This window comes from Equus przewalskii, chromosome 10, assembly GCF_037783145.1.
Source record: "Equus przewalskii isolate Varuska chromosome 10, EquPr2, whole genome shotgun sequence".
NCBI classification, from domain to species: domain Eukaryota; kingdom Metazoa; phylum Chordata; class Mammalia; order Perissodactyla; family Equidae; genus Equus; species Equus przewalskii.
Genome location: NC_091840.1, coordinates 15,101,616 through 15,119,595, shown reverse-complemented (window position 1 = coordinate 15,119,595; position 17,980 = coordinate 15,101,616). Strand labels below are relative to the sequence as shown.

The window sequence follows — 17,980 nt, the reverse complement described above, 5'->3', positions numbered from 1 at the left end:
GTCCTCCAGCATTTAATTGGCTTATATCCAGCAACCATAGGCCATCAACAGAATTCAGCTTATCTGACTAGAGATCACATTTTTTTTTTTTTAAGATTTTTTTTTTTTTTATTATTTCCTTTTTCTCCCCAAAGCCCCCCGGTACATAGTTGTATATTCTTCGTTGTGGGTTCTTCTAGTTGTGGTATGTGGGACGCTGCCTCAGCGTGGTCTGATGAGCAGTGCCATGTCCGCGCCCAGGATTCGAACCAACGAAACACTGGGCCGCCTGCAGCGGAGCGCGCAAACTTAACCACTCGGCCACGGGGCCAGCCCCTAGAGATCACATTTTGAGACTTATTTGTAGTGGTGGGCTAATGGGAAGATGACTTGCTTAAAACTGGATGCTTGGGGCTGGCCCTGTGGCCGAGGGGTTAAGTTTGCATGCTCCACTTCGGCAGCCCAGGGTTTCATGGGTTTGGATCCTGGGCGCGGACACGGCACTGCTCATCAGGCCACGCTGAGGCGGCATCCCACATGCCACAGCTAGAAGGACCCACAACTAAAAATACACAACTATGTACCGGGGGGCTTTGGGGAGAAAAAGGAAAAGTTTAAAAACAAAACAAAAAAATTGGATGCTCTCTGGCTGTTTAATAAGTACCTCTGTCTGTTGATTGGTTGGAGGTGGGCCGCTGCTATGAAAATTTTTCAGGCTAGAAGGTTCTGAACTATGCTCATTAGTCAGGACTTTTGACCAAGCTTCAGAGAAGACCAGGGCAGGTCTGTCTTTTGAGGGTCCTCTTGGACCTGCCTATAGGTCCTTCTGCATCCTATCTGGGATCCCAGTCACGTTTCTTGATATATCTCAGAGCACTCAGCCTTCCCTTCCCTATGGTTTGTTATTCAAGCACATGGATCTGGCTTAGTCAGTGCTAGGAAATATTCACTCTCCAAATTCCTGCCATAAAAACAACCTCAAACATCTTTGTGATCAATATACGGGCAGAAAGAATGGATGGTAGGTGAGGAATTTTGGGGAAAATGTGAAGTACACCATCTTAAAATCAGGTGGCTCAGGCTCTCAAACAAGAATATAATTTTTACAAGTGATTCCAAATCATTTTTCAAACAAGAAAAGATATAGCTAGTTAGCTGGCTAGAGATACTGGCGAAAATTATCTTTCTTTCCCCCTCTTTTAGTAAAGTTAAGCATTTTTTTTTAACAATTTAGAATTTAATTTTTCTGTGACGTATCTCAGGTGTTAAAATGAATACAATGGTCCACACCTATTACTTTCTTCTGAGGAATTAATTTAAGAAAAAATGGCATCTGATCACTCCACAAGATGAAACAAGGGGGCTGTTTAAATCTGAGTTGTTTCCCGCAGCATTAATCTTTAGAACTCCCTTTTCTGTCTTTCTCTGTACTCGATTAGCTCCCGGCCTGAGGAGCCCGCTGGGTGAGCTCTCAGAACAGAAGTTTCTTTGGACCATAATTAGTTTCCCGACGATTCACATGGCTCATTCCCAGGTAGGGCCAGGCAGGTCTCGCTGCCCCTTCAGTTCCTCCTCCTTCATTTCAAGCCGTGCTTTTAGTACAGTGATTCTATTGGGAGACAACAGAGAGCCCAAGATGAGTGCAAAGCCAGACTGCCTGGACCAAATCCCGCCTCTGCTCACAAACTATGTGGCTTTTGGCAAGTCTCTGAGCTTCTCTGAGCCTCAGTTTGCTTATCCATACAATGGACATAATAATGGTAAGTGTAAATGGGAACCTGAGTTTGAGGAATTGGAGCAATTTCTAGCACAGACGAAATGTTAGCAAAATTCTGTCAGTCACAGGTATAAAACTAACTCGAGTCTTGAAGTCTCTAAAGCTCTATCTTGACTCCATATTGCTAGTGAATTTTTTCAAAGAAAACCATTTTTTAATTTTCTAGGTTAAGTACCGCGACTTCTCCGGACTCCCAGTGTTGGTCATCCCGCTGTGTTGGGCTGCTTTACTGTCATCATCCTGAATGAAATGCACACCCATGGTGCTTATACCCCAGGCTGAGACACCGAGCTGGGTCTGGAAGAGGGCAAGTGAGGCACGCCCTGGGCCAAACTCCTGACCCCACAGCCGTCAGTAATGGCTAGGGGAGGTGGGGGGTTATTTAACTCCTCTGGGCTACCACTTCTCCTATAAAATGGCAACACAAATACCTGCCCTCCCTGGTATTCTAATCTTGAACAATAACTGAACCAAGATGGCGGAAAGCATTGAAGGCACAGAGTATGCACTGCCCAGTGCCTGTTCCTGGTTGACAGTCCCTTCCCTCTTCCTTAGCACCATTCATTCGGCAGACATTTAAGGGGTCTTCTCTGTGCCAGACATTTCACCCAGGACTGGAGGTTCAGAGAAGAGTGAAACAGGCACAGTTTCTGCCCGCCTGGAGTTCAGTCTGCATTTCACAATTCTTCCCTACTCCAGCCCTTCCAGCCTCAGCACCGTCCCTGCCTGGGTCTCCTACTGACCAGTTCATTTCCTTTTTAAGGAGCTGTATTGCTTTTTAGCAATTTTAAGCAAACGTGGCAAAAGCATCAGGTGGTGGTTTTTAGAGAGGATATATCCACTAGCATGGGGTACTTCTGCCATCTTATTTCTCTAAGCAACTCTAAAACACACCTGCTTAATGAATTAACTCAACCAATTCATAGGTAGGATTCCCATGGCCAGCTGGAACAGATAAGGGAGAAGAAAGGAGGGCAGGACTGAAAAAGGGAAAGCATCTTAGAAAATTGATCAAGATATGAATCCCAGCTCTTCAACTTAACCCAAAACCTCGCTGACTTGATGCGACTAAAACAGCAGCATAGCTTTTCCCACCACCTCCACCACCTCCACCACCATCGTTGTGGTAGCCAGCTTTTGAGATGGCCCCCGATCAGCTTTGCCTTCTAGTATTCACACCTACATGTGGCTCTTCATCACCGTACCAGGGTTGGTCTTGTGAATAACAATACTGCAGAAGTGCTAGTATGTCATTTCTAAGATTCGATTATAAAAGACATTGCAACCCTCGTCTTGGTCACTCTTTCCTGTTCTGAGATCACTTACTCTGAGCACAGCCAGGGACTATGTCGTGAGCTGGAGAGGTCTACGTGGTGAGGAACAGCCACATGAATGAGCTTGAAAGCAGACCCCCAGCCTCAGACTAGCCTACAGATAACCGTAATCCTGACCCACATTTTATCTGCAATCTCCTAACAGACCTGAGCCAGAAGTATCCAACGAAGCCGCTCCCAGATTCCTGACCACCAGAAACTGTGTGAGATAATAAATTGTTTTCTTAAGCCACTAAATTTTAGGGTAACCCAAATCAATCAAGCAATCAGTCCTCAAAAATCTCTATCTGATTATTAAGATAATACGGAAAACATTATCCTGTTTGTGAAAAAATTGCTGGGAACAGCCAAACTGGATTACTGTGTGTAGGTCTCACTATTTACACAATAGAGTGTTCACAACCTGGGCTACCTGGGGCCCCAAAGGTTCACAGGTGGGTGTTATGGGGCCTATGAACCACCTCCAATTACATGCACGTGTACGTTTTTCTGGAGAAAGAATCCACAGCTTTCCTTATGGAACCCAAAAGGTGCAGAACTGTTGCGAAGGAAGGACAGGGTTGTGGAACAGCCTAAAAAGGTCAAATCTGGGGCCAGCCCCGTGGCCGAATGGTTAAGTTCATGCGCTCCTCTTGGACGGCCCCAGGTTTTGCCGGTTCGAAATCTGGGCGTGGACATAGCACCACTCATCAGGCCATGCTGAGGCGGCATCCCACATGCCACAACTAGAAGGACCCACAACTAAAAATATACAACTATGTACTGGGGGGCTTTGGGGAGAAAAAGCAGAAAAAAAAAAAAAAGGAAGCGGATTAGCAACAGTTTTTAGCTCAGGTACCAATCTTAAGAAAAAAAAAAGCTAACTTTAAAAAAAAAGTCAAATCTTTTCAACCTGGAGAGACGAAGCCTGCTGGAGGAGGATCCAAAGTCACAAAGTCACTACAGCACAGATGTGGCACCCGGGGACCACAGTGCCAAATCCTCAAACCCTAAAACGAAGGGGCCTGCTTCCCTCTATCTCAAGCCACCAGTAAGCAGATGCTGGTGCTCCCCGGGAAGATGAGGCATCATGATTCAGATGGTCACTTGGCACTCAACCTGGAAATGACTCAGAAAGAAAGGGGTGTGGGGGAGGACCTGCCATTGTCAGGAAGAGTTACAGGCAGCCAAGAAGCATGGAATCCCTGCTGAGTTTTGGTGCTCAGCATAGAGTGTGCTGACCCATCTCGTCTGAATCTCAAGCATGCCCAGGTTCAGTTGAGCCTCTTTCAATGAGACATTTATCAAGCACCTGTACTGGGCTTACTTGGTGAGCAAGAAATCATCTCTGTTGTCCTAGACTGTGTGGGCTGGTGGGGACTCAGATAACTAGAGTATGCTGATGTAAGCACCAAGAGGAAGGGTGGCCTAGGAGAGGCCAAGAAAAATCTGAAGGAAGTCACCCCTGAACCGAGCTTTGGACCGGGCCAAGAACAGGTGGCGGGGTGCTCTGGCAGGAGAACAGCATGTACCAGGGCCCAGGGGCGTGAGAAACCAATGCTTCTGGGCCCAGGCAGTGACAGAAACCAAAGTGTGGGGCCAGAGGGCCAGGTGGGCCAGGCAAAAGGTACCAGGCCAGAGGGCCTTGCCCACTGTGCTGACAAGCTGGGCCCTGTCCTGAGGGTCTTCAAGGGGCGGTGATAGGACGACACTGGAGTTTTAGAAAGATCACTGTGGGCTGGAGGGAGAGACCAGAGGCCTGCAACAGCCTGGACAAGGGTTCAGGTGGAAGCTGATGAGGCCAGCACAGTGGGAATAAAGGAAGGAGTGGACTCAAGAAATATTTAGTGGACACAAAAGGATTTATTTTTTGGAGTGATCAAAATGTTCTGGAACTAGGGGCTGGCCCCGTGGCCGAGTGGTTAAGTTCGCACGCTCCGCTACAGGCGGCCCAGTGTTTCGTTGGTTCGAATCCTGGGCGCGGACATGGCACTGCTCATCAAACCACGCTGAGGCAGCGTCCCACATGCCACAACTAGAAGGACCCACAAAGAAGAATATACAACTATGTACCGGGGGGCTTTGGGGAGAAAAAGGAAAAAAAAAAAATGTTCTGGAACTAGACAGTGGTGATATTTTCACAACTATGAATTTATTATGTACTATGTACTAAATGCCATTCATAATAAAATTTTATATTACGTGTATTTTATTACAATAAAAAAAAAGACCTGTTTGACCGGATATGGGGATTGAGGCAAAGAGTGGAAGGTAAAGTTCCTGGATTGCGTGCCCAGGAGGCTATGGGTGCCGCCAACTGAAGTAGAGAACTCCAGAAAAAGATAAGTGCGGACTCAAAGCCATGGTGGTGCAGCTGGCTTTGAGTGGCCTGGCGGACAACTAGGAGATGTCACCCATTGGCCCTGCATAATGCTCAGAGGACAGCCCAGGGCTCCACTGGACCGAGGGGAGGGGATGGGCAGCGGGCATGTGGAGGCACAGAGATGGGGTTGAGCTCCAGAGAGGAGAAGATCACGGAGCCTGCAGAGACCAGGGGATGGAGGTCAGACCCCGTCAAAGTCCAGAGTCCAAGACGCCCCTGTGGGAGAAGGAGGAGGGTTTGCAGAGAGACCGGAGAACACTGGGAAGAGGTCTAGAAGGTCAGGAGGAGGCTTCCTGCCGAGGCAGCACAAGGGCCCAGAGAGCTGAGGGCTGGGAGGCTTCACGACGGCTGGCATCAGGAGGTCTTTGGTGACCCCTTGGTGAAAGGATTCCAATGGCAGGGAGGGGTGGAGGCCAAGGCCAGATTGCTGAGTGAGGGGTGACTGAGAGGTGAGGAAGCAGAGATGGCGCTTATAAACTAGACTTGGGAGAAGTTTGAGGAAGGAAATGGGTAGATAGGAGGACACAAGATAAATGGAGGGGAGGGGGTTGTTTGTGCTTTTTCTTTCTCCTAAAAAAATAAGAGCTACTAATCGTGTTTATAGACTGAGGGAAAAGAGCCAGAAGGAGGAGGAAGAGATACTGAAAGTGGAGTGGGGAGCTGAATAAATGATAGACTGAGACGCCCCGGAGGCGAAGTGAGGGATGGGCTCAGAGCCCAGGTGGACAGGCTGGCCCTGGTTGGCCACGGGGTAGACGTCTCCTCTGAAAGCGGGAGGGAAGCTGGGAGGATGGGTGGGGAGGCAGATAAGCCTGCAGCCAGGGCAGGGCGGGAAGCTGAGGGAGTTCCCCCCAGACAGCACTGTTTTCTAGGTGAGGATGGAGGTGAGGTCATCTCCTGAGGCAGGCCGGCTGAGGGGGGTGGGGGCCTGCGATCAAAGGAGGGAAAGGGCCAAGGATGACCAAGGACCTCAGCCACCGAAAGCAGGCAACGTGGAGGAAGCTGGCAGGTCATGCATGTCAAACGCGTCAGCATGGTCTTGGGTGGCCTAAGGAATGGGAGGCCTGGGTCCTGGCCTCCACTCTGTTCACAACCAGTGTTGACCAGGCACGAGTACCTTATGGACTCTCAGCCTCAGTCTCCTCAAGTGTAAAACAAGGTGGAGGCCTGAGGAAGCAGTGGGAGAGCCTCCCTGCTCTAAGTCCTGCTGTCCTGAGGTCACCCCTGAAGGTCTGAAGGACTTTCCCTAGGAACCCTGGGAAGGGAGGTGGGGAAGGAGATGGGAGAGAATGGAGGTCCTGGGAAACAGGATGCCCAGAGCAAGAGATGCAGAAGCCCAGAAGCACGGGTGTTGGCAGGGCGCCGTCTGGACAAGAGCAAGGGGTTCGTGGACAGGGATGTGGGATGCAGGAGCCCTGACTGTAAAGGTAGGCTAGGACCAGATAGTATTAACCACTGCATACAGGGCAGGCAAGTCACCTCCTTTTATCCAGTCTCATCTTCACACTGACTCTGTGATCGATTCTCTTATCATCCCCGTTTTACAGACTGACAAAAAGGCTCGAAGAGGCAAAGTAAAAGTGGCTTTAAAGATTTGAGTCAGGCCTATGGCTCCAGACAGACTGTCGGGTTTCGGACAGCGGAGGTTCTGGTACCGATGCCCTGCTAACTCTCTCTCATATGGACAAGTTGGTTATTTCTCTGAGGTGCAGAAACATCATTGATCAATTAGGATGATTATGAAGATAATGGATATCCTGCCTCCGTGGGTTACCCTGGGGGTCAAATGACCACCGAAGCACATGAACTGTCAAGCAGGAGACCCACAGACCGGCTTTGCTAGCAGCCACACTAGCCCACCCCATCAGAACCATTGCTCTAAGCTTTGGCTCAACAAACCAGCATTGCCCATGTACCTCATCTCCAAAGAGCTGTACAACTGTCTGCAACCCAGTCACCCCCATGCTTTCCCTACTGAAGTGACCTCTGACACAGGGATCCTGTTCTGTGGGCTCCCATTCCATTCAGCTCCCAGACTCAGCCGAGCCCCCTCCTTGACGTGGTTCCAGGTGAAGCAAAACAAAGCCCACTTATCTTAAGATTCAAAATTAGCTCTAAATTGGATGACAAACCAGACATCAAAGATAGGGAGAAGCCCCCTTCCTGTGCACAAGCCCCAAGTACTGCGGGTGTAACCACAGCCTCGTGGGTGGATGGGAAGTGAAATCCAACATCTATTTTGGATCATTTAGGAGAAAGTCATCACCACAATTTAAACTGTGTTCTGTCCTCGTGAATCTAACAAATTGATCATATCTCATTTGTGAATAAAAACGATTGAGGATGGGGTTGAATACGAAATCGAGAAATTTATGGTAGAACAACAGAAAACAAATTATGGAATCATTCACTTTTTTATCACTTGCCCAATCCTAACAGATAGCCGTTCATTAGGATCTAGAAAATGTATGCTACTTCTAGAACAAGCTAATTAGATCTTGGTTTAGTACAAGCGTTTTGTTCTAAAACCTCCTAAAAATGCCAGAAAGGAATAAAATTTAGCTCTCAAATGGAATATTTTTCTCAACTGTTATAAACATTAAACCCAAGCGATCTTACATGAGTTTTAAGAATCACAGAAAGACAATGAAACTAGGTAAAAACTTCGCAACTCACAGTTTTCTTGACCCTCAAGGCTTGAACCTGGAAAAGACAGAATATGTTGATTTAGTTAGTTTCAATTCTCCTAAAGTTTAACTAATGTGAGAAGGGAATAAAAACTCACAGAGCAGAAGTGTCAGCAGGACTCTGAGCCACATCTTGCCCTCTCGGGCCCACCCCTGATGCATCCTGAGAGAGACGTCTTCACACAGTTAGTTCTGCATTCGGGCCATGCCCCTGGGGCAGAAGATGCTTTCCACGTGCCACAGATGAGAAACCCGCGCTGTGAAAAGCAGAGAGACCACTCTGGTAACTTCTCCAGGCGCTGCAGAGAGACTGGCTGTGGCACTGATCAGGTAATGGCGGCCATTGCTGGAAACTGGGAACAATGCCTGGGCCAGCCTGATATCTCCTCAGGAAATGACTGGCCTTCCTGAGAGGCCACTGAATGCAGCTGCTTTGTTTAGGTTTTTAGGGAAAAAAAGATACAAGTGACATTTGTCTCAGCACTCCTGACCCTCCCTCCTCTCGCCTGAGTTTGGGGGCCCCATCTCATGGCAGGGTGCCTCCCTCCAACCTCCACCCAAAAGGACTTCTCTCCTTGGACACTCAGCAAGATCTCTCTGCTTCTCCTGTGGCCTCCCAAGGAGGCTCTTTTCACACAGCATAAATCTGGACCTCCTGCCTTTCCTAGCAAGGCCATGGGACAGGCCTGAATTTCCAGAAAATTGCAGGTTCCTCAGGGAGACCTCGTAATGGTTCGCCATTGCCTTCCAGGGAAAAGTTAGTTTACAATCCTCCACTGTCCAGCCCTTGCTTACCTCTCCAGCCTGGTCTCTCACAGCTTCCTTCCATACCCCTACATTCTGGTTGCTAGAATTTATATTCCCGGAACACGTCATGTGTCAATGTCTTTGCCAATGTTGTTCCCGTCTGGGGTACTCTTCTTCCTCTTCTTTTCTGGCTAATTCATGCCCATTCATCGTAACTCTTTTTAGGCATCAACTTCTCCAGAATTCTCCCGCATCTTCTGCACACTGAGCTGCCCTTCCTCTGCGCCCCCTCACCTCCCTAGTCTTCCCTCTGTCAGACACTTTCTGTAGTCTTCCTCTGAGTGGAATACTGGCAGGGACAGTGTCTGGTACCCAGTAGATCAAAACCCATTAGTAGAATGGATGATTGTCTGGGTGAAAGAAGACAAGTTAACCGTACTGTCTGGATTTGATTATCGTTGCCTTGAGGCCAGGGTGCCATGCTGTTTCTGAAATGCTACCCTCTAATACTGCCACATGGTAAAGCTAAGTCAGATTTGAACCGGGACATAGAAAGGAAAGACTTCTCTGCCTCAAGGTAAGTACCGAGAAGCGATGGCTTCTAGTTAGAGAACGATTCTTCTCTCTCATCTATGGTTCAATCAAAGTTTCGATAAGAGCTGTTGAAGAGCAATGCATGCATAAAGGAATTTTTTTCTATGTTTTGTATTATTTACTTTTGTTGTTTTGTGTTTTTCATTCTCCACTGTAAACCGTCTTCTTTGGCAACCTACTGGAAATTGCCCCCACCCATCTACCAAATTTTGATTTGGCAGGAAACACAATGAGTAATAAAATAAATGTTGGCTTCAAAGGTAACTTTTACATACTGTAGAGTAAGCAGCTTTTGCTTCTCAAAGTGACATTTAAGCAATAGTGATAAATGTCCCACCCCATGCCCCTAAGTTCCAAAGTAAACTTTTAAAAATTAGTCATTGTTTCATACACAATGCTAATACTTTTAGAACACTGGGAGAAAACTAAGCTTTATTTCAAAAATAAGTGCTAATGTAAAAAGAATAAAATATCTAGGAACAAATTTAACCAAGGAGGTGAAAGACCTATACAATGGAAACTATAAGACATTATTGAAAGAAATCAATGATGATATAAAGAAATGAAAAGATATTTCATGCACATGGATGGGAAAAATAAACATAGTTAAAATGCCTATGCTATGTAAAGCAATCTTCAGATTCTGTGCAATCCCAATCAGAATCTCAGTGACATTCTTCATGGAAATAGAACAAAGAATCCTAAAATTCATACGGGGTAACAAGAGAATAGCTAAAGCAATCCTGAGAAAAAAGAATAAAGCTGGAAGCATCACAATCCCTGCCTTCAACATATACTACAAAGCTATAGTAATCAAAATAGCATGGTACTGGTACCAAAACAGACACACAGATCAGTGGAACAGAATTGAAAGCCCAGAAATAAAACCACACATCTTCAGACAGCTAATCTTCGACAAAGGAGCTAAGAATATACAATGGGGAAAGGAAAGTCTCTTCAATAAATAGTGTTGGGAAAACTGGACAGCCACATGCAAAAGGATGAAGGTAGACCATTATCTTTCGCCATACACAAAAATTCACTCAAAAAAGGGGCCAGCCCTGTGGCCGAGTGGTTAAGTTCGCGTGTTCCACTGCGGCAGCCCAGGGTTTCGCCAGTTTGGATCCTGGGTGCGGACATGGCACCACTCATCAGGCCACATTGAGGTGGTGTCCCACATGCCACAACTAGAAGGACCTGCAACTAAGATATACAACTATGTACCAGGGGAGTTTGGGGAGATAAAGCAGAAAAAAAAAAAAAGAGAAGAAGAAGATTGGCAACAGTTGTTAGCTCAGGTGTCAATCTTTAAAAAAAAAATTAATTCAAAATGGATTAAAGACTTGAAGGTAAGACGTGAAATCATAAGAAACCTAGAAGAAAATACAGGCAATACACTCTTTCACATGGGTCTTAGAAGGATCTTTTCAAATGCCATGTCTACTTGGGCAAGGGAAACAAAAGAAAAAAATTAACAAGTGGGACTCCGTCAAACTAAGGAGCTCCTGCAAGGCAAAGAACACCAGGCACAAAACGAAAAGACAACCCACTGACTGGGAGAAAATATTTGCAAATCATATATCCAACAAGGCGTTAATTTCCAAAATATATAAAGAACTGATACAACTCAACAATAAAAAAACAGACAACCTGATCAACAAATGGGCAGAGGATATGAACAGACTTTTTTCCAAAGAAGATATACAGATGGCCAACAGACACATGAAAAGATGTTCAAAATCACTAATAATCATTTGCAGGGAAATGCAAATCAAAACTACAATGAGACATCACCCTACACCCGTTAGAATGTCTATAATTATCAAGACAAAAAACAACAAATGTTGGAGAGGATGTGGAGAAAAGAGAACCCTCATATGCTGCTGGTGGGAATGCAAACTGGTGCAGCCACTATGCAAAACAGCATAGAGATTTCCCCAAAAATTAAAAATGGAAATACTGTATGACCCAGCTATTCCACTACTGGATATTTATCCAAAGAACTTGAAATCAAAAATTCAAAGAGACTTATGCACCCCTATGTTCACTGCAGCTTTATTCACAATAGCCAAGATGTGGAAGCAACCCATGTGCTCAGCAGTTGATGAATGTATAAAGAAGATGTGGTATATATACAATGGAATACTACTCAGCCATAAAAAAGACAAAATTGTCCCATTTGCAACAACATGGATGGAACATGAAGGTATTTTGTTAAGTGAGATAAGCCAGACAAAGACAAACACTGTACGATCTCACTCATAACGTGGAAGATAAAAAAATACATGGACAAAGAGAACAGATTAGTGGTTACCAGAGGGAAAGGGAGTTTGAGGGTGGGTTTAAGGGGTAAAGGGGTGCATATATATGGTGACTGGCAAATAATAATGTATAACTGAAATTTCACAATGTTATAAACTGTTATGACATCAATTTTAAAAGAATGTGTTAACGTTTTAAAAGAAAAGTAGAAACACTACATCCCACAATTTATACCACACACCAGAACGAATTCTAAATGGATCAATCATCTGAAGGTACAAATGAAACCATGAAAGTTCTAGAAGAAAGCAGGATAAAATTCCTCATGACCTTGGAATGGCAAAGGCTGGTTTAACTATGACTTAAAATCCGGAAGTCATAATATAAAAGATTGATAAATTGTCCTTCATGAAAAAAATTCTGCTTTACCAAAAAAAAAAAAAAGTTCAGTAAAAACTACAAACCGGAAAAAAAATATTTGCAATTCACATCATGGAGAAAGAGCTAACCTCTCTTAGTATGTAAAGAGCTCTCAGAATCACAAAGAAAAAAAAACGGGCAAAGGATGTGAACAGATAGATAACATAAGAAAAAGTATCTGAAATTTGGAAATAGGCAAAAGGATTACAATGTGTTCTTTCAATGCTGGACATTGACTAGCAGGGTCTCCTAGAGATTAACTGACTCTCTAAGGGTAGGTAAACTGTTGTTTACCTTGTTAATTACTATTGACTAGGCTATTTCCCAGACAGTCAACATTAACTTCTGCGAAGTCTATAGCAACGCAAATGATTCCTCTTGTCTGTGGTATGGGGACGGGTGGTGGAAACTGGGCAGCTGGGAACTTTTCATTCTAAACCTTTTTGTACATTTTAGCTTTTAAATTCTGGGACTGTATGACCTTTTTTTTGTATTAACTTTTAAACTTTTAGTTAAGAAATGGAAAATTTTAACAGGTTTATCAAGTTATAACTGACATACAAAAAACTGCACATATTTAAAAGGTACAATTAGAAAACTGTTGTATGTATACATACCTCTTGACTCGACCACCACAATTAGGAAGATGAACATACAATCACCCCTAAAAGTTTCCTTGTTCCTCTTGGCACTCCTTCCCTCCCTGCACCCTTCCCACACCTACCAGTCCCCATGCAGACATTGATCTGCTTTCTGTCACCATGGGTTCATTTGCATTTCTAGAATTTGATATAAATGGAATCATATGGTATGTACTTTTTTTGTTCTTGGTCTATCTTCTTTTAATCAACATGATCAATATTTCATTCCTTTTTGCTCAGTAGCATTCCATTGCATGAATATACCAGTTAACAAACTGGTTTATCCATTCACCTATTCATGGACTATTTGGGTTGTTTCCAATTTTGAGCTAATATGGATAGAGCTGTTATGAATAAGCCTTTGCGTGGACACACACTTTCATTTCTCTTGAGTAAATACCTAAGAGTGGAATGCCTGGGTTATACAGTAGGTGTACGTTTAACATTTTAAGGAACTGCCAAACTGTTTTCCAAACTTGATTGTATCATTTCACTTTTCCACCAGCAACGTATGAGAGTTCCAGTTGCTCGACATCCTCACCAAAACTTGGCAGGTCAATCTTTTTAATTTTAGCCATTCTGGTGGGGAGTGTTGTGATTTCTTATCACGGTTTTAATTTGCATTTTCCTAATGACCAATGATATTGAGCATATTTTCATGTGCTTATTTGCCATCTGATGTGTCTATTAAAATCTTTTTCCCAATTCTTAGTTAGGTTGTTTGTTTTCTTGGTATTGTGTTTTTAGAGTTTTTTATATATTCTGGATACAAGCCCTTTATCAATTATGTGATTTGCAAATATTTTCTCCCAGTTTGTGGTGTGTCTTTTTATCCTCTTAATGGTCTCTTTGATAAGCAGAAGTTTTAAATTTTTAAAGAATGAAGTCCAATTTATCAATTTTTTCTTTTATGGGTCATCCTTTTTGTGTTTCATCTAAGAAATCTATGCTTACCAAGGTCACGAAGATTTGCCCCCATGTTTTTACATTTAGATCTATTATCTATTTTGAGTTAGCTTTTGTATATGATACAAAGTGTGGATCAAAGTTCTTTTTTCTTTTGCATATGGATGTCAATTGTTCTAGCATCATTTGTTGAAAAGACTATCTTTTCTCCAGGGAATTCTCTCTGCACCTTTGCTGAAAATCCGTTATCCATATATGGGTAGGTTTATTTCCGGAGTCTGTTCCATTGATTGATTTGTTTATCTTTCTGCAGTACAACACTATTTTGATTTCTGTAGCTTTATAATACATCTTGAAGTCAGGGAGCGTGAATCCTCAAACTTTTTTCTTCCTTTGTAAGTTATTTGGGGCTATTCTAGGGCTTTTGCACTTCCGTATGAACTTTAAAATCAGCTTCTCAATTTTCACCAAAAATCGCCTTCTGAGATTTTGACTGGAATTGCATTGAATCTATAAATCAATTTGGGGAAAACTGACATCTCAACAACCCCGAGTATTCTGATCCATGAACAACGTATCTCTCTCCAGTTGCTAAAGTCTTTTGTACTTTCCCTCAGCAAAGTTTTATAGTTTTCAGTGTACTCTTCATTGTAAACCCTTGTGCCTTTTTCAGTTTTTAAATCATGTGAATGTGTTACCTATTAAAAATTAAATTAAGAAATTGAATTTTAAAGTAAAAGCTGTGCCTCAGAGTGTTGCAAATCATTTGAAACGGGTGCTGTATCCACCCCTCCCCACCCCAGACAATACCGCGAAGGTGACCTGTGTTGAGGCCCCAGGAGCCAAGTCAACATCGGGCCAGTCCTTCACAGGACATGTGGATCCTCATAGGAGAGCCCCTCTCCGCTACTCTCCATGGGTCTGTCTGACTGTCTCCCTCCCTGTCTCTCTCTTTCCATGAGAACCCCTCCTTCTAGTTCTCGTGGAAATCTCTTCCAGCTCTCTCATGCATTGGCTATGATACAACAACCAAAACGCATATTCTCCATCATTTATTTTATTCATTGGAAAGATGATAATGTGCCTGATTCTTTATTTATAAGGTATCAATGTCTTATCAAAAATTAAAAATGTATGTATGAATGGAATGTTTTCTATTTCACCTTCTTAAACACAGTCAACTGAGTGGCTTTTTGTATGTGTGTGGCCCTCACATACCTTCCCCCTGCCTTGCCCTTGTCCTTAGTGGATTCCTTGATCAGAAAAAAAAAAAAAAAAAAGATTCCCTACAACTGTTTTAGCTCCTTGGTAAATAATCAAGAAACTGACTCCTACGTTGCCAAGGACGAAGAGCCAGGTGCTCCCACCAGGCGTGACACACTCACCCAGGACCATAATTCTCCCACAGTGCCCCTACCTTCTTCCCCTTCTCTGCGAAGGGAACTCAAGTGAGACTAAGCGGTTTCTACCTGCTGTGCTTCTGCTTTCAAATCACATTAATTCATTCGCTGCATGAAAAAGCTAACTGCTGGACTAATCCTCAGGAAGTTGTTTTTCTGAGAAGCTGGGGTGGGGTAAGGGCGGAAGGGCGGGGGGTGGCAGACAGTAGCCATGCCGGAGAGCTGTCGGCACCAGGCGTGGCTGACCTCCCGTCTAGTTCCTGATTGCGGTGATGGGAAATAAGACATCGGCCTTTCCCCCAGCCTGTGACCACAAGTCTGATTAATTAACCTTGGTGAGTTGATGACCAGGACTAATGCCTCATTCACTGGATTGCGAAGTCACCCCAGTGGGAGAATGTATGTGTACTAATACGCAAATCAGAAGCCTGGGGTTCCAGTCTCTTCTCTGCAGTTTAATAGTGTGTTGGTTGAGGTTACTTTCCTCACCTATAAAATGGGAATATGCCCACTCTACCCAGTTCACAGGCTTGTTAGGACGATCAAAAGCTAGCATTTGAAAGCACATTTAACCAGCAGAGCACAGTAAGAACATAGTAACAATGAAAACAAGAGTAATGAAAACAATAGTTGTAGGTCTGGTTTGAGCCCCAGCCTGCCCCATCTAAATTGCTGCCCTGGCAACTCAGCTGTCTTCATGAACTCAAGGGGAGGGCCTCAAAGTCCCTAATTCAATGCCCACCCGTGTGTTGTCCTCATAGCCTCCATCTGGCCCCTCACAAAGCTGGACAGCTGGGCCAAAGGGAGGCAGACTGGGACAGTGTGGAGGGGTCAGTGCTGTTCCATCACCTGCTGGAGGCCCCCCTCCAATGACAGGGGACAGGACTGTATTATGATTCATGGCTGTAGGCATTTTTGCCTCCCTGGGCCCCTTCCTCCATAAAAAATAAATTTTAATTATATTTTACAACTGCACTGGTATAAACAAGAATATATTAGTATTATATGTATTAAAACATTTCTTTCTACTAAAAGCTCTTTTTTATTCTTCCGATTAAAAAAATTTTTTTTTCTGGGCCCCTAAAAGTATTTCAGGCCCTGGCACCGTGCCTCCTAGGCCTAAAGGACAAGTGGGCCCTAACACAGATCAGCCACACGATAGCCCAAGGGGCCACGGGGCCTGATCTCTTCTGCCCTGAGTCGCCTGGTCACTGGCCTGGGAAGAGAGACAAGAGAGCCACCATGTCCCAGGCACTGAAGTGCAACCTCCAACAGGTATTCGTGCCTTCTGTTCTCAAAAGCACAAGCAATAAAGGAAAAAAAATAGATAAATTGGACTTCAGTGAAATTAAAAATTTTTGTGTTGCAAAGGACACCATCAAGAAAATGAAACGCCATCCACAGAATGGGAGGAAATATTTGGAAATCATATATCTGATAAGGATCCAGAAAATATAAAGAACTCTTACAACTTAACAATAAAAGGACAACCATTTTAAAAAATAGGCAAACGACTTGAATAGACATTTCTCCAAAGATGATATACAAATGGCCAATGAGCACATGAAAAAATGCTCGACATCGTTAGTCATTAGGGAATTGCAAATCAAAACTACAACAAATCATGTCACACTCACTAGGATAGCTATAATTAAAAAGACAGACAATATAGTAAGTGTCAATGAGGATGTGGAAAAGCTGGAAGCCTCATACATTGCTGGTGGGATTATAAAATGATGCAGCCACTTTGGAAAACAATCTGGCACTTCCTCAAAAGGTTAAAAACAGAGTTACCATATGACCCAGCAGCAATTCCATTCTTAGGTACATATCCAAAAGAAATGAAAACGTGTCTACACAAATACTTTTACTCAAATGTTTATAGCAGCGTTATTAATAATTGCCAAAATATAGAAACAACTCAGATGTCCATCAACTGATAAACAAAATGTGGTAAATCTGTACATTAGAATGTTATTTGACAATAAAAAGAATGAAGTATTGATACATGCTACCATATGGATGACGCTTGAAAACATCATGTTAAGTTAAAGAAGCCGAACGTGAAAGGCCACATATCCTGTGACTCTACTTATATGAAATGTCCAGAATAGGTAAATCCATTGAGACAGAAAGTAGACTAGTGGTTTCCCAGGTCTAGACGAGTTAGGAGAAATAGAAATGACTGCTAACGGGTGTAGGGTTTCTTTTTAGGGGTACTTAGAATGTTCTAAAGTTGAATGTGGTAATGGTTGCACAACTCGGTGAATTTACTAAAGACCATTGAATTGTACACTTTAAATAAATAAATGCTATGTTTTATGATATACATCTCAATAAAGCTTTTATTTAAAAAATCCCAGGAGGTGGGTGTTTTAGTTTCTTGCGGCTGCTGTAACAAATTCCCACAAACTCTGTGGCTTAAAACAACAGAAACTTAGTCTATTACAGGTCTGGAGGGCAGAAACACAAAATCAGTACCACTGGACCCAAAGCAAGGTGTCAGCAGGGCCACACTCCCTCTGAGGCTCTGGGGGAGAATTTGCTCCTCGCCTCTTCCAGCTTCTGGGGGAGGCCGGCAGGCCTTGGCTTGTGGCTGCATCGCTCTCATCTTCAAGGCCGGCATCTTCAAATCTCTCTCTGTCCGTCTTCTCCTTGCCTTCTCCTCTGTGTGTAAATCTCCCTCTGCCTTTCTCTTTTAAAGACACGTGATTGCTTTTAGGGCCCACTCAGATAATCCAGGTTACTCTCTCCATCTCAAGATCCCTAACTGAATCACATCTGCAAAAACCCCTTTTTCCAAATCAGGTCAAATTCACAGGTTCCATGGATTAGGACCCGATATCTTTGGGGGCCACTATCAGCCCTCTA

The 17,980-nt window shown here is 43.9% G+C and overlaps 1 protein-coding gene across 13 annotated transcripts in view; it reads right to left on the bottom strand.

Moving 5' to 3' along the window:
- The window catches only part of PECAM1 (platelet and endothelial cell adhesion molecule 1), a 77,114-nt gene that overhangs the window by 48,177 nt on the left and 10,957 nt on the right, over positions 1 to 17,980 (bottom strand). For 6 of the 13 annotated variants that reach the window (XM_070561592.1, XM_070561594.1, XM_070561600.1 and 3 more), the window contains 2 exons: positions 8,238 to 8,396; positions 8,129 to 8,155 (listed from right to left, as the gene is read on the bottom strand). In XM_070561592.1, the coding sequence (XP_070417693.1) occupies positions 8,129 to 8,155; positions 8,238 to 8,301 (91 nt within the window). In that variant the 5' untranslated portion in view covers positions 8,302 to 8,396. Of the gene's footprint in view, positions 1 to 1,269; positions 1,589 to 8,128; positions 8,156 to 8,237; positions 8,510 to 8,934; positions 9,587 to 17,980 lie in introns of those variants that run through there. The other 7 variants (XM_070561589.1, XM_070561599.1, XM_070561603.1 and 4 more) reach the window with 5 other exon arrangements.